Source organism: Micromys minutus (genome assembly GCF_963924665.1).
Source record: "Micromys minutus genome assembly, chromosome: 10".
Classification (NCBI taxonomy): Eukaryota; Metazoa; Chordata; class Mammalia; order Rodentia; family Muridae; genus Micromys; species Micromys minutus.
Window position 1 is genome coordinate 61,907,236 of NC_137979.1, and position 24,533 is coordinate 61,931,768.

The 24,533-nt window shown below is 55.1% G+C and overlaps 1 protein-coding gene across 3 annotated transcripts; it reads right to left on the minus strand.

Annotated features, from left to right (window-relative positions):
• RHBDF2 (rhomboid 5 homolog 2) lies at positions 1–24,533 on the minus strand. 3 transcript variants are annotated; one of them, XM_080923804.1, is made up of 19 exons: positions 24,511–24,533; positions 11,409–11,581; positions 8,506–8,668; positions 7,432–7,556; positions 6,603–6,798; positions 6,320–6,523; positions 5,674–5,802; positions 5,215–5,333; positions 4,939–5,133; positions 3,743–3,854; positions 3,421–3,495; positions 3,151–3,312; positions 2,853–2,959; positions 2,654–2,717; positions 2,463–2,557; positions 2,225–2,300; positions 1,990–2,090; positions 1,707–1,860; positions 1–1,155 (listed from the first exon to the last, which is right to left on the minus strand). In XM_080923804.1, the coding sequence occupies exons 3-19, from the start codon at positions 8,653–8,655 to the stop codon at positions 736–738; spliced, it is 2,484 nt and encodes an 827-aa protein (XP_080779930.1). In that variant the 5' UTR covers positions 8,656–8,668; positions 11,409–11,581; positions 24,511–24,533; the 3' UTR covers positions 1–735. The 3 variants fall into 3 exon arrangements, with proteins under 3 accessions (XP_080779930.1, XP_080779929.1, XP_080779931.1); XM_080923803.1 differs by having other exon boundaries at positions 4,939–5,136; XM_080923805.1 differs by lacking the exons at positions 6,603–6,798; positions 7,432–7,556; positions 8,506–8,668; positions 11,409–11,581; positions 24,511–24,533 and having other exon boundaries at positions 4,939–5,136; positions 5,679–5,802; positions 6,320–6,454.

A 24,533-nucleotide genomic window follows, 5' to 3' on the forward strand; every position in this document is an offset into this window, starting at 1 on the left:
TAGGACCATAATATAAATTGGAAAAACAAACAAAACACCAGGCCTGGAGGAGCCTCAAGCCTCCCCTGGGAGTTAGTCCTTAAGGTGGCTCCACCCACAGCCATGAAGGTGGGAGGGACATCCTGGTACCAGAGCCAATTCTAGCAACTGACATGCTGGAGCTAGGGCAACCCCTAGACTCAGGAGACCTGGCTTCTTTGTATGACAAAAGCCCTTAGCATTCTCTCTCTGCTTGTCACTCCCCCAACCTCCAAGACAACTGCCAGAGCCTTGCCCACAATGCTGTGTCCAGGAGCCTCAGGAGTGGGCCCATGAGTCCATGGACAAATACAAGAAGGGCTTGAAAGACAGGGAGAAGAAACAGGGAAAGGGGGTCATAGCAGCATGGTAGAGACCTCAACCCCGGGGACAACTGAGGGAGCAGCTGTATGTCTGGAGAGGTCACAGTCACAGTGGGGAGACAGCACCTGCAGAAGCCAGAGGCCCAAGCCCTGGGAAGAAAAGTTATCATCCCTATGGGGCCAGAGAGGCAGGCAGGGCCTGGGACCTGAGCTTCTGAGAAGCAGATGTTCTGGATGTCCCCCAGACTTGGGTCAGGAACATTGGGACCTGAGAAAGGGAGGTGTCATCCACCCTGGGGAACCTGCCTTTACTACCCATCTCATTTGGAGTCAGCCTTGTCTGTGGCGTGAGCTGCTGGGCTCAGGGCCCCATCAGTCCGCAGTCTCGGCATAGTTAGTGCAGCACCTGGTCTAGCTCGTACTTCTCACAGAACCGACTGGTGAAGGGAAAGCAGGTGAGGTACTCAATCCAGGGCCAGTTGATGGGGTAGATATACAGCCATAGCACCAGGGAAGCAAAGAGCCCAGCAAAGACCAGCAGCGACACCAGAATCAGGGCTCGCTTGCGGTACTTGTCGCTGGTACCGAAGGTGATGTAGGGCAGGAAGGCGAAGGCCAGAAGCATGCCACTGAGGAAACCGAAGATGTGGGCAATGTTGTCGATCCAGGGCAGGAGGCCACAGATGAAGAGGAAAAGGACGATGGCCGACAGGTTGAAGAAGGCCTTCCATGGTCGCTCCAGCAGCTGCCAGCTCTGGAACAGCTCCACGAAGAGGCAGGCGAGAAGGCCGAACTGCGACCCGGCTGGGCCCACCTGGGAAAGGAGCAACAGACTCAAGACCCCTCCTCCTGAGGGAGAGAGCTGCCACATGTGGGGTTTCACAGAACAAGGAACAGGGAGTCCTGGGGACTCAGGAATATCCCTGTTCCCTACTGCCATGGATTAGGAGACCAATCTGCAGGTAAGCGTGGCACAACAGGGGCTCTGTGCCCTTGTTGCAGATCCTGGGGAAGGACCAGATCAAGAGGCAGCAGGAGTGGTCCTCCCCACATGCCCCAATGGTCCTCCCCACATGCCCCAATGGTCCTCCCCACATGCCCCAATGGTCCTCCCCACATGCCCCAATGGTCCTCCCCACATGCCCCAATGGTCCTCCCCACATGCCCCAATGGTCCTCCCCACATGCCCCAATGGTCCTCCCCACATGCCCCAATGGTCCTCCCCACATGCCCCAATGGTCCTCCCCACATGCCCCAATGGTCCTCCCCACATGCCATACTGGTCCTCCCCACATGACATAATGATTTAGATTCAAGAGGAAGGACTCATCCCACCCTCTCTACCCTTGCCTCTCAAGTTTGTACCTCTGCCCGGTACGGGAGGAAGATGGCGCTGGCCAGGTTGCCTGTAATGCCACTAAGGATGAAGATGATGGAGATGCGGTGCCAGCCGGCTAGCTTCTCTAGGTCCCTCAGGATGGTCATTTGGAAGATCACAGACACAAGGCAGTGCACTATGCTGAGGCAGAGAGAGACATGAGCATCATCAGCCTTCCCTGTGTGCCATGGCCACCAGCAGGGCACACTACAGGAGCAGTCAAGCATCTAAGAGGGAAGCCTGGGCATGGGGCAGTAAGGCACCTCTTACCCAGCATGCAGGAACAGAGAGAGCCAGATCCGGTAGAACTGGTCAGGGATCTCAGGGTTGAGGAAAGGCAGGAGCCCACACACCTTGTCCAAACAGTGCACCTGGGTGGGAGACACAGGGTCATTAGCTCCACCCTGGGAGGCAAGCCACGTCTGAGGCTTCCGAGTGGTAAGGACCCCAGTGGTCTTCAGGACCCCTACAGCTTTCACTATGCAGACAGTCTTCCTTCGCCTACCTGGGAACAGAGTGTTGCCTCTTCGTGAAAATAGCCATGCATGAACTCACAATACTCCCGAGTGGTGATCTCACAGCTGTGGACAGGAAGCAGATGGGTATCAGCCTTCTTAGGCTAGAGCCCAGCACCTGAGCACGGCACTGCCCCTCTGCCCCTGCCTCCCCCATCACCCAGGAGCAGAGCAGAGAAGACAGTTACAGAGGTCCATCGGCCTGTGGAAGTTGGGGTACCGGCTCACCTGCCCTTGGTGCCGATGCAGCAGGGGCGGCCTTTGATCTTACAGTCTATGTGCAACAAGCCCGTGTGGTTGCTCTGGGCCTGCTCTGTGCAGATCTAAGAGAGAGGGGACCGATGGCAGTGGGCCTCATGACAGAAAGCTAGATGTCCCCACCTACATCCCGCAGCCTTCTCCAAGCATCTCCTGCTCACCGGCCACTTGGTAATGTCATCAGGCCAGATGTGGGCCCCGCTGGAGGCTGGTTCTTCACAGGTCCTGGAAGCAAGTGGGCAGATCCAGCAAAATAAAGAGCTGGGACACCCCAGCTGCTGTACCCACCCACCAGCATCACAGAAGGACGCGCCAGCAGCTGGGTGCCACTCTGGACCCATAGGAGGCTCTAGGCTGTACCTGGGGTCTTGGTGGCACACAACCGCCGATGGCTGCTTCTGGCTCAGGTCGGACTTGTCTGAGGGCTGAGTGTCATTCTGCCACTTCAGGAACGTGGCCAAAGTCTCCTGAGGGTGGAGATCGGGCCCTGTCAGTCAGATGCTATGGACAGCAAACCCTCTGAGACAAGGGCTATTCCCATTTCCCCAGGACTCGGGTACTTCCTAGGAACCACTGTCCAAATCTCCAAGCCTGGCTCTGGGCTTGCCTGCCAGGCTGGGGAGGGTAAGAGGCTGGCAGGGGCAGGGGCCGGACCCACCGAGCAGTCCTTCTTCAGGGTCTGGATGCAGCCCGAGCGGTCGTTCTGGACACAGCAGCCGGAGGTGCGCTCGATGTCACGCTCCCTCCGTACCAGCTGCTCAATCTGCTGGTCCTTCCGGATGCAGGGGGAGAACTTTGCTCCCAGGTGGATGAGGTCAATCTGGGGTTGGGGAGGGGCTGTGAGCCAGCACTCCATGCTCAGAATGGCCAGGGCACCCCCATCCACCCGTCTGCCCAGTCTGGAGTGGCCAGGGGTCCCGGACCTCACCGAGCTGGGGCCAATCCAGAAGTTCTCCTGCTGGATGTATTTCACACTCTCATACACGCCTCTGTTCTTCAGCACCTATGGAGAAGGTGGTCTGAGGCATTAGAGGAGTCAGAGTCCTGGGTGTGAGAGGAGAGAGGGACAGGGGTGGGGGGAACAGCAGCGGGGTATCCCCAGAATAGATCTCTAGGAAAGACTCAGGCTAAGTGAGCCTCCAGCACTTCCAGCTTGGGCCAGGGTGCCGCGGTGAGAAATACTTGGTGCCAACTGTCCCGAAGCCCCTTGGGGGAGACTGGGACACCCCCCCAGGAGAAACCCTACTCACCAGCTGGGTGGTGACGTGCTGGGCAAAGCCCACGGGGGCAATGCCATAGGTGCAGATCACCAGCAAGGTAATGATGATGTGAACGAACGTCAGCCAGTAGGTGAAGTAGGGTCTGCAGGTGGAGGCCCCAGTTAGCCTGGCGGAGCTCCGCCCCGCCCTTCAGGCCCTTCACCTGGGCCCCGCCGGGTCATTGCGTCACCCCAGCTCAGCCTTCCCCATAGAAACTTGGAAGGTGCCTTCTCTCGGTTCAAAACCCACGATGGCTTGCCACTGCCTTCTGCCTGAAGATCAAAATCACCCCTGCTGCTAACGGACAATTGCTGTGCTCCCCTGCAAGCCCTTTCTCCTCTGCATGTACTTCCTGGAACAGGCCACGGCCCCTGAAGCCCCAGGGCCTTTGTGCATACCTCACATCACCTGGGGTACCCCACACACCTCCACCCCAACCGCTCGCCCGCCACACCTGCCATTTCTTACTTCGTATAATTTGGAGTCCAAAGTCTAGCGGGTCACACTGTTAATCACAGTTTGATTGTCATTCTTTAATCTCCAGCTCCCCTGAACAGCTTCCCCCAGAATCTCTCACTCCAGGCTCCAACTCCCTTTGTCCTCTTTTCACCACCTCTGACCTTGAGATAATGTTTCTCTATGGAGCCTTAGCTAGAACTCACTATTTAGGCCAGGCTAGCTTTGAACTCATAGACCCCTGTCTGCCTCTGCCTCCTGGATACTGGAACTAAAAGCATGTGCCAGCATGCTGGGCTTAAAAGATCATTTTAAAATTTATTATTAGTGTGTACATGCATGTGCGCACACACACACACATGACATGCAGGCATGGGGAAGTCAGAGGACAACTTTGTAGAGCCGTCTTGCCAGTTCCAGGGCACCTGCTTATGCACAATGCCCTTCTCTCCAGGCTGCCTGTCCTAGAGCCTGCGTGTGGTTGTGCTTGGCCAATGTTTGTTGACTGCTGTCTGTGGGCTATGTCGAGGCAGCAGTGCCAGCTTGCTCTTGCCAGGCTGTTTCCTGAGCTTAAGTGTGCCCGGGACCTTGTCATTACACGCAGGACCTGCAGGGGGTGCTCTTGCAATGTTTACTGACCGAGAAGAGGCCACGTTTGGGGTGAAGGGCCCTGAGAGGTTTGGAAGCTCTAGCAACTCAGTCCTCTGCTCAGGCTAGTCCTGGGGGCTCACCGGTGGCTGTCAAAGCTCTCCAGCTGCCGCTGCACGGTGCTGCTGATGCTGCGGCGGTAGCTTCGGTTCAGCCAGTTGCCCACGACACCCAGGCCGTAGTGCCTCTTCTTCCGGTCAAAGGCGAAGTGTTTGACTTTGGAGGCAATGCGCTTGCCACGCTGGGTCCCCGGAACTGGGGCTCGGCCGCTGTATTCTCTTCTGGTGATAACAAAGGCTCTCAGCCTGAGGACCCTGCCAGGGCTCAGCAGGGGCGGAGAGTCCCCAACCTGTACTCACAGTGGGATTTGCACTCCATCAGGGGAGACCGGGGAGGCAGAGCGTGGGACACCTCGGAAGTAGCTAGCAGAGAGTGGGGGAGACTCAAACACATCATCGGGCATGGAGCTCATTTCTTCCTGGAGTAGAGGGACACCAAAGATAGTGTAAGGAGCCACTGTCCCAAGGGCCATCACTTGGCACCTCAATCAAGGGCAAGACAAAGCTACACAATGTCTTCAGGATGGAAGGGAAGCCGCATGCTTGTCAGCCCTGAACTCACTTTCCCAGCAGGTTTATCCCCCAGTCCACACCCCATTCTAAGGGAGCCCAGACCAATGGCTCCCAAAGGACACACCCCATCCTGCCTTCCTTTGGACCTTCCCGGGATCCTGGGAGGACACGGTCAAGGCCAAGGGGACTTCTCCCAGCTCCCAGCCACCCCATACCCTGCCCAGAGAGTCCACGCCCCATGCTTGCCTTACTAAAAAAGGAGGAGTCGAAGGTGTCTGCTCCATCGACAGCGTCGTCCTCCAGGAAGCTGGGGTAGGCGAAGCTGCGCTTGGCGTTCCGGCACCGCTGCCCAGTCGCATCCAGCACGGAGCGGCCCTGGGCACAGAACAGAAGTATCAAGGAGGACCCAGACCCCCAGGACCGGGCCGGCAAAGGCACAGAACATCGGATAGGTGGATGGGCTTGGGGAACTACTCAGAGCGGAAGACCAGAAGGGGCACCAGCTGCGGCCGGCCCTACACAGCTTCTCTTTCCCAGTTCGGGATCAGTTCTTCCCTCTCCTCCCTGCTAATGTGAGCAGTTGGTACCCTGACACTCAAGGCTTCCACATCCTGTAGCATCATGCTCAAGTCTGGGGCCTTGTGCCCTTGCTGCATGCGGCCTCTTGGCCGGCACACTAGGCCCTTCCCACCGGTCTGATCCTTTCTCTCCTGTCATTCCTCCCATAACCTACAACAGAGGGGGTGGTGAGGGCTCACAGGGGAACTGGGGCCCGGAGGACTTAGGTTCTGGGCTTCAGGGCACACATGCATTCACTGTTCCGACACAGAGGGTAGGTATGTGGGCGTGACTCCCACAGACGGGGACATGTATCCGTCAACGCGGGTTTTACCTTGAGGAGGGCAGCGGCTGCCTGAAAGCTCATATGGGCAACAGATATCCTCTTGCGGCGGGGCAGATGGGAGTAGCCAGAGCGAATGCTGGTGAAGGATGTGAGGGACAGGACCCCCGGAGTCTGAGGTGGGTGGGCAGCGTGAGGCCGGTCCACCTCATCTGGGTGGCGGAAGGCCCGACCCCGAGCCAGCGGATCCACAATCTGCAAGAGACGGTGAGTGAGCAGAGCTGCCCAGGCCCGGGGAGAGCTACTTACTGCCCCTCGCCTCCAGGGAGTCCACCTTGGGCATCTTGCATGGTTTTGGAGACTCAGTGCCCTGGAAAGATGGCACCTCCTGGCTGGGCAGCTCCAGTTCTCTCTGGCACGAGGCCTTGAGACGGCCGTAGTGAACGCTGCAGTGGTGCAGGCTACGACGCTGCCAGTTTTGCCGCTTGCCCTCCCAGTCGCCGCTGACCCCAAACCACTGGGCTGTGCTCCTGCAGAAAAGATACGGTGTGGGTGGGAACCTGTCCTGTTGCACATGTGTGCATAAGAGGTGTGGGGGGGGGGGTGTGAAGGTGCGTGTGTTTAAAGGAGGAGGCATGGGGATGACAGTACATGTGTGTGCTGGGAGGGTGATGCGTGGGTTGCGGATACACGAGTATGAGGTGATGGAACACCTCATGGTGCATGTGTTCAAGAATGTGTTAGGGGATGGCAGTGTGTGTGGTGGGGAGGGGACTTGAGGGTGAAGGCATGTGTGCTCCTGTGTGTATATAGGGAAACCGCTTTCCATGGACTGTGCCATATACCTTCAGGACCCTAGAGAATCAATTAGCCTTCCTTGAACCGCCCCCCTCCCCCCGCCTGAGTTCCTAGCTCAGTGACCAGGCTGAGAGTGAAGGCTACCCCATGAGGGGTTGGACGGGGAAGGCTGGAGAACCCCTCTGCGGCAGGCTGTGAATCTTCCTTTCTGGTGCACGTGCCCAGCCCCCACCCCCGCTTTACACCATCACATTAGATCCTGGCCTTCCGCCTCCACAGGGAGCTGCTACTCACTGCCTGTCTACACCTCTGGAAAGGGACACGGGGCTCAGGCCCCGAGAAAGGTCAGGTGCCCAGAAGCTCACTTGCGGATGCTCTGGGACAGGGAGGCCTGGCGGCGGAAGCCAGGGCGCTTCTCTGCACCATCCTGCCATTGTCCCCGGGGCTCCTGGAGGCTGACACTCTTCAGGTAGGCTGGGTTCTTGGGCCTCTGTGGGGAGGAAAAGAGGGTGTGAATGAGCGTCTAGCCCACTCAGCTGCCGGCTGCTTCTGGGCTCCCATTCCCAACTTTATATTGCAGTGTTGGGGACACAACCCGGTCCCTCTAATATGCTAGGCCACTGACGGTACCCCCTCCACAGGCCCTTCACTCTGACATGGACATTTTCTAGAAAGGTTTGGGGATGCAGCTCACGTTGGCAGTGTTCCCAGCATGCCTAAAGCCCCGGGTTCCCGTCCCAGCAACAGGTGCACTGGTGAGCACCGGAGTCCTCAGGAACTATAGAAGGAGGATCAGCCGTTCAAAGTAACTGTTGACTACAGAGCAAGTTCGAGGCTAACCTGGGCTACGTGAGACCCTGTCTCAACAAGCAAAACAAATGTTTTTCCACTGAACTCCAGAAAACCCTCCCTACCCATGATCCGCCCGTGAGTCAAGATACCCTGCCTCTGCCTCTCTCACATGTCTTATGGCGAGTGGGCAGCCTCAACATAGCTCCCCTTTATGTCTCAAGCTGTGTGACAAGCCCACGCTATTTGGGGCCTGTTCTCAATGAGCTCTTTATGGGACAGGAGTCCTAGATGGATGGAAACAATGACCCATCCCCCCAAGAACAAGGCTCTGCAGGGGTGTGCTGCTGGCACTGTGGGATCCTATGCCCACTCGGGCCTCCACAGACAGCCCACAACCCCGCAGGACTAGGGAGAGGACCTATAAACAGCCAGGGAGCCCAGGCTTCCCAATAAGGCCTTTTCTCAAAGACAGTGTTCCCTGTCTCTTGGCCAACAGAACTTCCAAGTTTCAGGGTTCAAAGCCTTGCTCCCTGCAATATTTCAGGCGTACACTGAGGCATCAAGATTGTTGATAGACCATGATGGAGGAGTGTGACTAGGTGCTGTGTGGGCGGTCACATTTGTTGCCGGTGGCAGGCGGCCCTCACCTCGGGAAGCATGTTGTCCTGCTCTCCGGGGGCCTGGGTCTCTGGTGGCAATGGCGGGATAGTGATGGAAAGGTTGGGTGGCTTCCGGCTCTGCAGACGGCTACCAGACACAGACGAGAGACTGCTGCCATTCTTGTCAGCTGAGGCCATGGTGGGAACAACGCTAGAAGAAAGACAGCACAGGCATAAAGAGGGGTGGCAGGACCTAAGGGGACAGAGACCTCGGCACCAGGGACGGCAGCCCAACATCAGCATCCACCTGCCCTGTGGTCTCAGACCGAGCTCCAGAGAGATGTGGTTAGACCACACCTGGACTGGGTGGAGGATCTTGAAGTCTATTTCTGACTTTCATTTGCATTTCAGACTAGCCGGGATGAGAAAGATCTTGACTCTTGCCTTAGCCCCTTTGTGGTATCTCTTTGAGCTTCAGTGAAAACCAAACCACCAAAGGAGCAGAAAAGAAGAAATGGGTGTGGTCAGAGCAGGTCAGTGCCAGAGTGTGGGGCACAGACGAAGGGTCCTTCCTTGGTGCTAGGGGAAGGCTCAAGGGACAAGAACGTTCCAGACAACCAGACATACGACTACCATTAAGGTGCTCTCGGTGTCGGGCAGGCACCAGCTGCTGCAACCAGGGATCAACTGTGCAGGGCAGGTGCTTTTCCTGGGGAAGCAGGCCTTGAGTTATACACAGGAAGTAGTGGCTCAGCCTAATCCCCAGAGGGAAGAGAAACCCACCATGAAGGTCTCTGTCCCCCCAAAGCTGCCTAGTCCGTCCTTGGGGTTAAGTGGAAACCGCCTCTGGTGGTGTGCGCCTATAATCTCAGCTCTCCGGAGGCTGAGGGAGGGAGGATGGTTTGGGTCTAGGGTTCAAGGCTAGCCTAGCAACGTAACAGGCCTCTGTGTAGTTAGTACAAGCCTGTGATCCCAGTACTTGGAAGCGCAGGGACAGAAGAATGTGAGTTTGAGGATAGTCTGGGCCAGCCTGGGCTACAACTGTTAGAAAGAAGAGAAGGAATGAGACCAACAAGGGAAACTGCTGCTAGCCCAGTATTTCTCACTTTCGTCTTTCCTTTAAGGGAAGGTTTCTTCTCGGGCTGGCCTTGAACCTGCAGTGTATCTAAGGGTGACCTTGAGTTCCTGATTCTCCTGCCTCTTCCCATTCCATAGGATTACAGCCGTGTGCTGCCATGCCTGGTACATATATATAGCGTTGGAAGTCGAGTACAAGGCTTGATGCCTGCTCAGCAAGCGCTCCCCCAAATAAGCCATATCCCCAGTGCTGGTGACAATAAAGGTGATTCATGCTCACTCAACAAAAAGACGGAGCGTGGCAAAGCAGAAACCGAGAGTGGGGTCATCTCTCCTTCCTGGAAACAGCATAGGTTTTTAAAACAGCCGAGGTTCTCTGGTCTGGTATGGACATCTTTCCCTTGAGGACACAGACTGGCCTCTTTGCCTTTGACAGAAAAGGCCTCACTGAATGCACGCCAAGACTCCATTCCTGATGGATGGGTACACAGGTTGTCTTGTTTAGTGATGATCAGGATGTCTGAGTGTGTTAAGAGAAAGAACTAGAAGTGGGAGGCTGGGAAGGGCAACGGTGTAGAGAATTTCAGTGGACCCAGATGGATGGTCCCATGAAGAGGAGGTCACTTTTCCCTGCTTGGGCCACTAAACCCCATTCCCTTCTGTTTCCCGGGTACCTGTTGTCTGTTCCTCTCCCTGCAACTCTGGGAAGCTCAGGAATCAAGGACCAGCAAAGTGCATGTGGGCGGGGCTTGAGAGCCTCCGAGTGGAGCCCTAAGTCCAGCTTGTCTGCGTGTGCACAGAAAGTATGCCTAGTGCCTATGGAGGCCAGAAAAAGGCAACAGGTCCCCTGGAACTGAAGTCATGGAGAGTTGCCCGCCAACACGTTGCTGCTAGGAATTAAACTCAAATCCTCCGTAAAAGCAAGAGCTCTAAACTGCTGAGCCATCGCTCCGAGCCCTAGCTCTCTCCACCTTAACCCTTCTCCAGAGCCAGCTTGCTCTCCCCACCCTTCCATCTGCCGCCCGTAAGTCACTCCAGTAGACCTTTCTTAGATTTAAAAAAAAAAAAAAAATCATTCCCATCTCTGTCTGTTCAATCCCAAGACTTCCTATTCTTTGAGGCCAAACTCTTCCATGTGGCCTCCAGGCCCCATGAGCTCCCCTCCCCCAGCTTTGTCCTGACTGTCCATTCTGGCTCCTCAGCGGGAGGTGGGTGCCCCCAGCTTGACCTATAATAGTCCTGGCTTGCCTCAGTGAGAGAGAGAGGAAGAGAGAGAGAGAGCGTGCGCCCACAACACTGTCACTCAGGTTTCTACCCGAGAAACAAAGACAACAACATACTGCACAAAGGAACCATAAAGCACCCCTCAAGCGTGTTCCCACACACTGTGCTGGGACATCCCAGCAGTGTGTGCACCAGAGCTAGAAAGTGACAACCACCAAATGTCTGTCAGTGAAGGACTGGACAGACAGACGGTGCAGATCCATACAATATCGCCATCCTGACATCTACTCAATACAAAGGGACCAAGGTGCTGACTCACGCTGCAACCTTGAGAGCCCTGTCTAAGTAAAGATGTCACTCACACAAGTCCACCTTGTGGGCGCAGAAGCTGAGACAGAGGTCAGAGGTCAGCGCATGGTCTAGCGTGTTCACAGTCCTGGGTTCTAGCTCCAGCAGGTGCCCACAGATGCTGGGCCTCTGCCTGTACTGGTCACTCTGACTGCTAACCATCTCGTGGCAGAGAGGAACTTCTGGCTTTATTGGAAATACCACTTCCTCAGAGGGGCCCTTCCCGATGCCCGAGATACACCTGGCTCGGTCGTCTGCCATGTACTCATCTCTGATGAGTAGAGGTGCTTGAGGCCACCCACCTGGCCACCTGCTTCCCTCCTTCAGATGTGCTGGCCTGGGCTCCCTGGGCTTGCTGGAGAGTGTCTACACCATGCTCCGCTCCTTTCCTCGATCTCTGGGTCTCCTGGGGTCAAGGTGGCAGATGGATCGACAGATGGCTGTGCGCCAGGCAGGGCAGCCTTAGCAGGCCAACCTGTGAGAACAGAAGCGCAGGTGAAGAGGTCAAGCCCACCGCCGGATCTTCCCATTTTTTGGACCGTAGTCTCCCTATGCATCCACCCATCTCCCACAGGGGCTCTCCTGGGTGCAGGCCTTCATAGTGCTGATCCGACGCCGGAGTGTTAACCTGACACCGCTCAGACGAGGATCTGTGTCACAGCTCGATTGGAGCCACGCGTGAAGCTCTATCCCTAGTCTATTCTGTTTTGAATATTACCTTAGAAAAGCATTTTAACCTTTAGTGATAAGGTCTCAGGTAGTCTAGGCTGGTCCTAAACCTGCTATGTAGCTGAGGATGGTCTTGTACTTGTGATCTTTCTACTCTATCTCACAGGCACTGGGATCACAGGCGTGAGCCACTCCTAGCTCACTATCACCACAATAGAAATACTATTTCACAAGTCCAGGAATGGCTGGCTTTTAGAAAGAAATTAATGAATCTCTCCTCCCATTGTGGGCATCAGGGATCAAACTTAGCTCACCAAGCTTGTGTGGCAAGCACTTTCGGAAAAAAACGTGTATAGGTGTTTTGCCTGAACACATGCGCGTGCACCACATGCATTCCTGATGCCCACAGAGGCCTGAAAAGGGCACTGGATGCTCACCGATGTTTCTAAGCGGCCATGCGGGTCTCCAGCCCCAGTGGCAAGCGGTTTTTACCAGCTGACTCATCCACTTTTCCGTCTCCTGACTAAGATTGACTTTCTGAGAATGGAGAAATGGGCTCAATCCAAAAGTGCTTTCCGTACAACACACAGAAGACTCTAGTACCCTCATTCACAACAACGACAATGACCACCACCACCACCACCACCACCACCACCACCACCACCATCACCACCACCACCACCACCACCACCATCACCACCACCACCACCACCACCACCACCACCACCACCACCACAACCACCACCACCACCACCATCACCACCACCACCACCACCACCACCATCACCACCACCACCACCAACAACAACAACAACAACAACAACAACAACAACAGCAGCAGCAGCAGAGCTGGGCATGGGATTCTGGATTTGTAATCCCAGCCCTGGATCAACAGAGGCAGGAAGAGATCCATGGGGCTTGTTTTTTTTTTTTTAAATTATTTTTTCTAAAAACAATAAAGGTGTATGACCCCAGACTCAGTGCCTCGGGGCAGGTAGCCAGGTGCACGTGAGGCAGACAACAAAAAGATCCTGTCCCAAACAAGACAGACAGTGAGGACCAACATCTAAGGCTGTTTTCTGACCCACCGGCACCATGACGGGCACACCCGCTGACAAGTGTGTAAGTTCGTGAAAGAGGACAGGAAAGGGGCGGAGGCTGCAGCTCAACATATGTATGTAGGAGGCCTTAACTTCAGCCCGCCCCCCACAACCCCCTCAGGCTGCAAAAACACACCGTTTAGTTTCTGATACTAGGGCAGCGCAAATGGGGACCTGTTTTGCCATTTGTTTGTTTTGTTTTTTTCTTCACAATCTATTGATGTAAAATCCACACAACAGCACATTAACCATTTGAAAGAGAACACTGTGGTGCCTGTTTTAGGAAGCCCTGTGCAGGCATATACTATAAACAAGACATAGCGGGTCCTCCTTGGAGCAACTGGGAAGCCGTACAGTATCTGGGCACAATTACTGTCACGTGTGCCAGGCCTGGCTCAGCCCTACACACACACTGCCCGTGGTGACAAGACTCAGAGAGGTTGATTAACTTTCTCAACCTCACCCGGCAGGGAAGGGGTGACATCTGACAGTGGGTGGGAGTCTGACCCCCTCCTTTTCTAAAGCCCAGGGCATACTGGGGCTGGAAGACTCTTATGGTGAGGGAGTTGCCCATACAGGGAGCTATGGCCCAGCATTGTAGTGACTCTCAAAGCTTGACTGGGAGAGGCCTGGGCTTTCCGGAGGAGGCCTAGCATGGGTGAACCTGAAGCAGGGCTGCTGTGGGCCCAGGTGATCCTATCTGCAGGTCCTTCTAGGCTTTGCTCTACTGAGGCCTGTAAAACTCTCCATATCAGATCCCAGGCATTAGGTGGGGAGGAGGCAGAGCTGGTTCGTGTCAATACTGCTTCTTTAAGTGGGGCCAACGGCCTGGGCTTTGGCTCACTCCATCACATCAGGAGTCCTGTCCCCCAGCCCTCTGAGATCACAGATGGAAGACACTCGGGGCTGGACTGGCAGGCTCTGAGAAGCACTGTAAGTCACATGAAGGCACTGCTTGGGGACAACTCCAAGACAACAGCCTCACCTGGGGCCTCTACACAGAAGCTCCTCCACTTGGCCTGGGACCAGGGTGCAGGGAGAGGGCATTGGGCGGGCATTAATCTGGGAAACTGACACCAAGGGAGAACAGCAGGCAGCAAAAGAGAGAGAGCTGGCAAAGGGGGCCACCAGCAGAGATGGGTCCAACTCTGTGAGGTTACACCCTAAGGACACTGCCTACGGCTCTCTGGCTAACGGCAATGAGACCCTTCTGGAATGAGAAGCTGAAGGCCCAGCCCTGGAGTCAGCAGGGCAGGCTTGTCTCCCACTCAGCCAGCTAGACTGTGATAGTTTGAGTGAGAATGGCCCACGTGTGAATGATGCAGTCGGTGAACTGTTTGGGAAGGACTGGGAGGTGTGGCCTTATTGAAGGAGGTGTGGCCTTGTTGAAGGATGTGTGTTGGTAGGAGTGAGCTTTGAGGTTTCAAGAGCCCCCACCAGGCCTGTTTGTTTCTTTCTCTGTCTCTCTGCCTGCTGCCTACAGACAAAGATGTAAAGATTCAGCTACTTCTCCAGTGGCATGCCTGCTGCTACTAAGCTCGCTGCCATACAGTCATGGTCTCACCCTCTGATACTGTAAGCAAATCCCCAGTTCAATGCTTTCTCCTATAAGCTACACGGTCATGGTGTCTCTCCACAGCAACAGAACGGTAACTAAGACCCAGACCTAAACCCTGCACCTCTGCCAAGCTCCCACGTCCTGTCTCTGAGGCCCTGCAAACTTCACGCCAGCCTCTACCTTGTCAACCCTGCCAACCTCTATTGCTTCTTTTCCCCTGACATAATATTCTTACTAATTATTTGGGAACTTCATAAAATGTACCCTCGCTTCCCATTCTTCCGGGCCCACCTTCCTCCCCTTGTGCTCCCCCAAAGCCCACCAAGTTCAATTTGTATTACCCACATACTCACTGGAGCATTGTCAGACTTCCAGTGGCTAGGCCCTTAAAGAGAACTGAGTCCTTCTCTATCCCTGCCAGAAGCCATTAACTGTGAAGATACACTTAGCATCTTTATCACTTTTGTCTTGTTTGAGATAGGCTGTCCTGGAACACACATTCACTTTTTCTCTCCTCCTCCTCCTCCTTCCTCCCTCTCCCTCCCTCCCTCCCTCCTTCTCTCCCTCCCTCCTTCTCTCTCTCTCTCTCTCTCTCTCTCTCTCTCTCTCTCTCTCTCTCTCTCTCTCGGATGGAGAGAGGCTGTCACAGAAACCTCACTGTCACCCACTCTCAGTTATCAATCTGCAGCCATCAATACCACCACAGAAGAAGCTTTCCTGCGCACAGCAGCCTGTGGGACAGCAGGGATCAGAGCCATGGACATAGCCTCTGGTGACAGCAATGGTCACAGACATCAATACAGCACCAACCATGGACCACAGAGGACTTTCAAGGAGACAACCCAGAAAATGAACCACTGTGCATCTCAGGTGTCTTCCTGTTGCTCAGAGTTAGGGTGATTGTGCAGCCAGACACACTGTGTGTGTGTGTGTGTGTGTGTGTGTGTGTGTGTGTGGTGTAGAGGGGCAGGACCTATTCAAGTCGCGGGCTGCGACATACCCCCCTGCCCTCCGTGTCGGCTGCCCTGCCCCCTGGGAGCAACCTTCATGTTTACTGCGTTTCTAGGGAGTGTCACCTCCAGGAAGCCTCTCAGCACCCCGCTCCCCACAGCCTGTCTGACGGCAGGAGTCCCCTGTTCTATTCTCACACTCAGTCACTGCCCATGAGTTCTAGCTGGAAGAGTCTGTCGAGTACAGGGTCCGTGCAGCTGCGGATAGTCTGCCTGAACGCTGGGCTGAGGCCACCTCTCGAATTCTGCAGCTGGCTCTGGAGATCACTCACCTTGCCCAGTCCCACTGCAGGGCTTGGATGGAGGGTGCTGGCTACGGATGAGGCTTAGTAGCCTAGTGGTTAGCAATAAACACTCTTTCCCTTCTGAGAAGCTGCCCTCAGAGAGAATGCCCAAGCCATTCCAGCTGGGGACACACTCCCTATATATACCCAGGATGCCTCCCACCCCCACACGTTAGCTGGTTATCTGGGCCAATCTCCGCATGGAAAAGGCAGACATGACTTACGGCCACAGGACAGGGGAAGTTAACAATCTCAGGGTCCCCTAGAAAGTAGTCTGACAGCAGGAGTGGGACAGGGATGGTAAGGAGTCACGTGTCAGGAAAGTCTCTGCCACCATGTGTGCATAAGGTGCCTCAGTTTCCCTTTCAGACCACTGGCAGATGGACAAGGTGATGACTCAGACTTGCTGACCACAGGCAGCCTAGATAATGAAGGGTTTTCCTCGACTACTTTCTTCCAGGACTTCTCCTGACCCCTCTGCCCCAACCTGAGTGGGGCTAGGCCCAAAGTCCAACCCTTCTCGGGACTGGGTGTGTTGGCAGCTGCCTGGCACAGCAGTGGGAAAAGATCAGATTTGCTCTGGGCTCCTATGTGACCTATGTCCATGAAAGGCCACAGAAACTAGAAAAAAAAAAAAAATTGCAGGAGCCGCCCTATCCGTCACTCATCTCCCGCCCCCAGAAGTGCTTGCTCACTGTAAAGGAAATTGTGACATCCTGGGAGCAGGCTTCCTCTTGCCCACAGTCATATCCGCTGAGCTCTCCAAGACCCTAGACTTGCTGCCCAGCTGGCCCATGGTTGGGGGTGGAAGGGACCAAAGCTAGGGTTATAGCTTCTGCCACCTGCTGGAGTTGGATCCTGGTCTAACTTCTCAGGAGAAGTCTTTCCCACAAGAAACTTTAGCTGGAGCTCAGGGCGAAGGGGTGTGGGGAGGGGGGTTGGGGGGATGTCAGTGTTTCCTCTTCCTTTAGGGTGGTGTCTAGCAAGAGGTGGGGGTGGGGCAGACAGAGGAGGAATACAGTGCGAAGCTGAGATTCCCCCGAGGTGCCCTTGGTAGATGGCCTCCAGAGGGTCAGTGTGTTCCGAGAGCCTTCCGACAGCACCACCCACCCAGCGGTGGCCCAGATCAGTCACACAGAAACACAGGCTCAGAGACTGCCCAGAATGTCCCACAGAATCCGGTTTCCCCACAAAGGGTGGGGCCCAGCCACTCCCAAAGGAGGCAGGTCCAACTCAGGCATGGTTACATGGTAGGTAAGGTCACCCCCAAGGGGTGCTTCCCCCAACCACACTAGGCAGGGTGCCCTCCCTTTCCATGCATGTGGGATATTCCCAGGTCCCTCCCACTCTGCTCCAGGAGGGGGGTCGACCTGTACCTACAAGTCTGATCTGAGGCCCTTCCTGGTACTAACGCACCCCACTATTCTGGAGTCCCAGCATTCTCAATAATTCCCTTTACCCGTAAGTTTTGTAGACCTGAGGAAACAGGACATGAAGGTGGCCTGACAGCTGTATTTCCAAACAAGCAGGAACCTGATGTAACAGCCAAGGCCACAATGGCCAGAAATGGGACAGAGGAAGGGGCCAATGGACAAGAAGTGAGTAGCCCTCTCCTCTCCAGGGAAAGGGGAAGACCATTTTCAGGACTGGATATGGCCAAAGAGGAGCGTTAAAAGTCACCTAGATGGGGAACTTAGTAAACTACACCTGCCCCAGAAGCCTCACTCAGTTCTGGGGCTGCCAGGAGCGGGCAGAGAGGGGGGCGGGTGGTGGCAGACAGACCACATGCCAGGCTCTTGCTGAGTCACAGGATGATGACAGTGTGGACTGAGGGCAAGCAGTGTCCCTGCCACAGAAACCAAAACTGCATCTTCCTTCTCGTGGCCCTGCTGGGAACCTCTGAATCTTTAGAAAGCTTCAAAGAGGAAGTGGGAGCCTCAACTGTTGCGACCTCATTAAGAAAGAAAGAAAAAAAAGGCTTCTGTTGCTTTTCTCCCAAAGCTCGCCAGCCCTGGTGGCCGTGGAAGGCTAGCCCATTGGAAGACAGACTGTCATCTAAGAAGTCTCCAAATTAGTGCTACACAGCCAGCAATTTACTGCTGAGCATCTCCTGGTCCCGGGAAGAGGCAGTTATGATAGAGCGGAAGGAAGAGAGGTGAAGAAGCCAGTTCTGGGGACCGGACCCGGGAAAGGCCATGAAGCACAGAATGGGGTGTGGGGGAAGGGTTCGGCAGCAGGATGGGAGGCTTCAAGGACCACAGAGAAAGCACAGGGAAGCGGGCTCTGTGCTCCTACCTGCCATGCTTTTCCCCAGAGTCACCTGGTTGGCCACCCACCAGAAAACGGGCTTGTGGGTTCACATGCCACACAGACCTCACAAGCAACAGGCTTCCCCCACAGAGCCTCCACTTCTTTCTCCCCTCTTCCTCCTGGGGCTTGTGCCAAACTCATTTCACAAGACCAGGCTTGCAAGAGCAGGCTCAAGGACTTGGGCAACCTGCTGGCTCCTTTGAGGGTACTCCACATTAAGACCCTAAGCCCTGGGCTCCCTCTCACCCAATCAGAGCAGCTCGGGCACCACAACCCACCACAGACACGGGAAGCGGGTTCTAGGTTTCCGGGAGCTGCCAATAGGAGTGTTATGTGAACATGCCTATGTGTGGGTGTGGCACCCGACTCTGAGAGAGGACCAGCTCTATATCCCCTCTGTACCATCTATCTGGGCTTTCTCTGGACTACTAGGCAGCCAGAACAAGAGAAATGTGAATGCCTTCCCCCTCTGCTGGGGACTCCAGTCCTAGGAGTGGCTTGAGATGGAGGCAGGTTCTGTATCCCGAGAGCTCAAGATACAACAATTGGGCACGAGTGTAGCTCAGTGGTAGAAAACTGGCGTGGCATACACAAGGCTTTGGATAACACACACACACACACACACACACACACACACACTCGTGCTAACACACTGGGGAATGGGTATGCAGCTAGGAGCCCAGTTCAAAGCGCCTCTGGAAACTTCAGGACTCTTGAATCAGCTGGCAGAGGCAGGGTCCCCTCAAGCAACAGAGACGCAGGTGCTCTGAACCGAGCTCGGGACTGAGCCCTCTCACACCCCACGAGAGCAGCAGCAGGTTGTGCAGCAGGGCTGAAGGCTGGGATGCTGAGCACAGCTTTGGTTGGCTGGGTTCTAGGATGCTTGTCTAGTCAACTGGTCTCCTGAGAAGACTATATATTCTGTCCTATTTCTGCTGCTCCTTCCTGGGGGTCAAGACGTCAGGACAAAGGAGACACCCACAGAGGGAGCACTCAACACTGGGTACCACATCAACATGAGCTTGCTCCACAATGGAAGATCTGCCTGTCACAGGAACACTGGCTACTGGAAATTGGGTATTCATTGGTCTTCAAAACTAGAAGAGTACCAGCCCAGTGGTTGGGGCAGGATGCGGTACAGCCTGGGGGGCGGTGGGGGGGAGGCTGAGTAAAGTGGTACATTGTACCTCTCTGGGGTTCCCTGACACCAAGATGTGACATACCACACAGCTGGGGTTTTGTCTGATACTTGCAAGCCAATCGCCCACCCAATTTCCATCCACCATCTTGGAATGTGGCTAAAGATAAAGCAAGTGCCTGACTAGGGGAAACAGAGTCGTGGGCCCGGCTCTATTGTGTGATCGTGAGTAAGCTACTTAGCACCCTTAATGTGTTGTTCATGTGGGCTTCTGAGACCGGGGTGTCTCCGTCACCAATAACCGCGGCTCACCTGTCATACGGCATGTACCACTGAGGGAAAAAGTCTCGCCCTATCCTACAGAGTCCTTGCACAGTGTAAGTGTTTCAGCCAGAAACAGGCGGGTGCCCAGGCCAGGTATGAGCACTCAGAAGCACCAAAGGATTGCAGGTTGCCCTGTGATGTTTTCTTCCACATTCTTAGGACAGGGAGCTTGGCACCCTGCCCAGATCTCCTTCTGCAGGCTAAATGCCCCTCAGCAGGGAGGGAACATGCCAGCCAAACACTTTTTGGCTTGTAAACTGTCATTAAGAAGCTAATAAACTTGATTTCCCAGAACTCTGCCCTGGGGCACCCTACTTCCCCAGGAAGAGGCTGGTCCCAGTCACACTGGGTGCCAAGGGGTTGGGGCACTTGGACACAGGGCCATCCAAGCTGTGTCCGTAGCAGATGAACCGTCAATCATACCTGCTAACACTTTGGGGCAGTTCGTGGCATGCTGGGAGGAGAGTCAGGGCTCATGTGTGGCCTGGTTACTCTGTCATGGTTTCCTCTAAGGGATGGGGTGACAATTACTACAAGGACAGCAGGCAGGTCCTGCATGTATGACACTTGGTGTACAACCAGTAGCCAACTAATGGCTTTTCCCCCCTTGGCTGAGCTTTGCCACCATGAACCAGCCATTCAGCCCATGAGGCAAGAGCCACGTGACAGAATTCTTCTTGACAGCTGGGGTTATAAATCAAGGCTCAACCACGTTAAATCACTGGTCCAGCCTCCACAGTTAGAAAGTCCTGGGGCTGAAGTCTGCTTGGGTCCTGAGGGTTTTTTTTTCTTTTTTTTTTTTTTAACCTGCATGCATTTCTATACCCCATGTACATGCAGTGCCCGTGGAGGCCAGGGTCTCCCCAGTGCTGGGTATCCTGGAAACAGAATTACAGATGGTTGCAAGGCAGCATGTGGATGCTGGGAATTGAATCCAAGTCTTCTACAAGAGCAGCCAGGGCTCCCTTAGCCCCTGAGCCTGCTCTCCACTAGTTCTTAACCCTACCCTCTTGAAACACGAAAGGCCAAGCGGCAAAAGGGCGTGTCTGGAGTGGCAGCTCACTCTGAGTGCCCTGCCGTCTGGGAGCAAATGCCTTTGGCTCTGGAAAGCCCTCCTCTAGCATCCACCAAGAGTGGCAACACCTACAGCTTGTGTCTGAGACTCAGCCATCCAAGAGCTTTCGTAAGCTTTATCTCATTAACTGAGGCAGGGCGGAGGCCACTGTCATTATGCAGCCAGACTGATAAAAGTCCCCAAGGGCCCACTGAGCCTTCAGTTTTCAGCCCTGTGCCTACCCAGAATACCACAACAGGTTTTGCACCCTTCCGGGATCCACCTGGAGAGCGAAAAGCCACCCTATGCCAGGGATCGGGGGCAGGGGGCTCCCCTCCACCAGCTGTGATGCCGGAGGTCAGTGGCCACCTACTGAGGCAGAGGAGCAGGGCTTTGCAACACACTCACTCCCAGCCCCAAGGGGTTCTCTACTGAACACAGCTCCTTGTGGAGTTCAGACGACCCCAACATGCTTTCTATTCTGACATTCCCAGAGCCTGCAAGGCAGGGTTTCTCCCATGACCCAAGCCTGAGTGAGGCCCAGAAACCTTGCTCCAAATACAAGTGAGGACAGGGTCCCCACCAGTCACACCCAGGCTGAACAAGTCCACAGACCATTAGTAGAATCTTCACCTCATAATCCCCCACTGAATAGCCAGTGAAACTGAGGCAAGCCTACTTAAGTGACTCCCACCCTTCCTACAGACTCGAGTCTGTTGGCCCCACGATCTTGCCTCCGAGGCCGTGAGCTTCTGCACAATCATGGTGTCTATCACCCTAGACCCTTGACAGAACTCACTTGGCTCAAACCACTCTGCAGGGGAGCTAGGACAGTGAAGCTGGAGCTGCCTTCCAGCAGCTGTTGAAACCCAAATGCTTGCATCGGGGTCCCTGAATACACCTGGTGAAGATTGGAACCTAGCAACTCTCCATAGCTCCCTGGAGATGAGAAGACAGGTTTCCCTTACCTTTGGCTGCTGCCTGGGGAGGCCAGGGATACTTGGGGGCAGTCCCGGAAAAGCCTCCGTTCCTCCCAACAACAGGGCAGGCGTGGCTGGCTCCTCTTGAGAGGTTGCCTGTGTGCCAAGAGCTGCCTGGCCTGGCAGCGTCCCTGTCCCAGGGCCATGCTGGCTGCTGAGGTCAGCCAGCACTCCTCCCCCAGCCTGTCTGAGCTGGATAGGAAACTAGGAGCTGCTCCCAACAACACAGATGGTGAGGTCACTTTGGAAATCCCCTCGAGCAATGGGGCAATACCTAGGCAGGATCCCATGAGTTCCAAGGAACATGCTGGATTGGGGTGGGGGATGAGCTGCTTGGAGAACACTCAGCTCCCATATGCTGTGTGAGGGGACCCAGGCCCAGAAGACAGCATCAAGTTACCCAAATACAAACATGAACACTTGCTGGCCCCTTAACATTCTTCTGTTGCCATCTGGCGCCTGTCCGGGACGAAGTTTACACAAGCAACGAAGCTAGATTGGCCTCGAAGTTAACGGCGCCAGGTGCTCTTCCGAAGGACCCAGATTGATTCCCAGCATCTCTATGGCAGCTGGCAACCATCTGGAACTCCGGTTCCAGGGAATGCAATTCCTTCTGGCCTCAGCAAGCATCAAGCGCGCACACAATCAGGTAGGGTACTGTTCATGGCTTGGCTCACGGGAAAACTATCAGTGAGCCCAGAGTAGGCCTGAGCCTCCAGAGGTCCTCCTGCCCCAGCCTGCAGTGAGTTACCCCTCCTCCCTGGGCAGCAGAGGGTATAAAAGGTGTGTGTGGGGTGGGAGGGGGTGGGCCCTGACCAGAATTATTAAGTGAAGCTGGAGTCACAGGTTTGGGGTAGGTGGCTTTGAGGTGGTCTGGTTATTTTAACTTTAAGGCATATACAAGAACGGTCACTGACACAGCGGGTACCCAGCTGAAAAGGTCTGGTCTTCCGCTGGTTTTTTGAGACAGGGTCTCATACAGCCCAGACTGGCCTCAAACTCACTGTTACTGAGGGTGACAAACTCCTGACTCTCCCGCCACTATCTGCCAGTGCTGGGATTTCAAAGCACATGCCACCAAGTCTGGCTGCCCATCAGGTTGTTTAAAAAAAAAAAACTCAACCAACCAACCTGAGACACCCCCCACCCCTCTGCTCCCTTCTCACCCCACCAGGGCTCCCAAGCAAGAAGTCCAAGACTAGACAGGACTAGGGAGATGGAAATGTTAGTTGCTGGAAGAGAGGATTTTGGCCCTGACCTTCCCAGACAGCAACACTCTTACCTCCATTCCCAGTAAGCTAGGGGTACACAGCCCAGGAGCCTGACTCAGCGGTTCTGGGGGTTCTGTGGGTAAAAAGCTCTTTGCCAGCCCTCATCCTCACCGCTGCTCAGCAAATACTACAACAGGGCCTGAGCTCACCCTGACCAGGATTCCCACCACCACAGGAGCAATCCATCCTGTTGGAAGGAAAGAGGTGGGAGCCACAGGAACTCAGGAGGTCTGTTATTCCTTGGATGTTACTTTCCTGGTATAAATAACTAGGGGAGTTAGTTCTGTGCTCAGAAGGAAAATTCCAGCTGGTCACATGGCATTCCCCCATCCACAAGGCCTCTGCTGGTCCAGCTTTGGGAAACTCCGTGAGACTACAGAGCTCGGTCCTGCCCTTCCTCCATCTCCAGGCTGTGGTGGCTCAACCTGGGCTTACCCTGTGCTCGAAGCTATCCTGGGTAAAGTACTACAGACCTGTGCTTCCAGGGGGCCACTGTTCCCAGCCTCTCCTCCACAGGGCCAGTGGCCAGCCAGCAAAAGACAGATTTGTGGTACCAACATAAGCCACTTGCCAGCGCAAAACCTGCCCGAACGCCTCTTCATCTCCCATCCTATTTAGATTCATCCTGGTTCTTCCCACAGCCCCAAAGGAAACTGAGGTGGGGAGAGGGATTCACAAGAAGTACCCTAGTGGGGTATGGGTTATAGGATGGTTTCTCAATATTGACTTTTGGGGGGCCCAGTTCCGTACCGTGGGGCTGGCCTGTGGTGGCCAAGTGTCTCCAGGCATTGTCAAATATCCTTAGCAGGCAAAAAGCACCCCGAATCCGAGAACTACTGCTTAAAACCAAGTTTCATTTTCTTCTCCCTGACCACAGTCATAACAGCACAGCACAGATGCTGGGAACAGTCTTTCACCCGCAGATGTCACTCGCATTGGAACCTCCAATCTAGCTGGTTGAGAAACAGCAACCACTCCACCTATGGGGCAATTCTTCAGGTACACCTCACCTGTGCTCTTTAAGTCCCAGCCCCACAGACTCAGTGTTTCCTGGAGCTGGATCAAGGCATGGTCCCGGGCTCCCTTCTGCCCTGGGGTTGAGGTAGAAGCCTGAGCCCTATAGATCTTACGCTCCTTAACCTTCAACCCAATGCAGAAACATCAGCTGGGGGCCCAAATCTCAAACCCCTCTGTCCTTAAGCCTGGACTCCCGAGCACACTTTATGAGCCACGGTCTGCGCCTCCCCCATCCCCCACCCCCGCACCTGTTACTACCACGGCGACGAAGCTCCACGCACAAACTGCAGCCCGAGGACTTTGGAAGTCCAACCGGGAGACGGGAGTAGAGTCTTAAGGTATAAAAGGGATTTCTAGCTAGAAGGCGGAGCCGCATGTTCCAACATTGGGCAGTGCCCTCTCTTCCTCCCTGGGCTTTTAAACTTGTGCGCAAACCACACGACCAGTCATCTGGTGACTGTGCCCCAGAGAACCCCTTAGGCGTCCTGATCTCGGCAGAGGCCAAGGATCTGCCGGAGGGACCCAGCGGTCCCGAGGGCACAGTAAAGAGTCCAGCCTCGGCCTCCAGGGCGCTCCCCCGGGCGCAGCCGCTGATCCTCCCTGCGGCCATCCCGGGCAGCCCCGTGACTCCGTGGATGCCCGCGGCCTAGCGGACCCGAGCTCCGCCGCGTCCAACTCCCGCTGCTCACCTCTCGGAGGCCCCACGTCCCGG

Bases quoted from the DNA above. Each gene is read 5' to 3' on its own strand.
- RHBDF2 (XM_080923803.1), bottom strand. From the start codon at position 8,655: ATGGCCTCAGCTGACAAGAATGGCAGCAGTCTCTCGTCTGTGTCTGGT. The intron at 6,524-6,602 runs GTGGACTCCCTG...CGTCTCTTGCAG, and splicing joins AACCATGCAAGATGCCCAAG to ATTGTGGATCCGCTGGCTCG. The intron at 2,718-2,852 runs GTACAGCCTAGA...ACTTGCTTCCAG, and splicing joins GTGTGCCACCAAGACCCCAG to GACCTGTGAAGAACCAGCCT.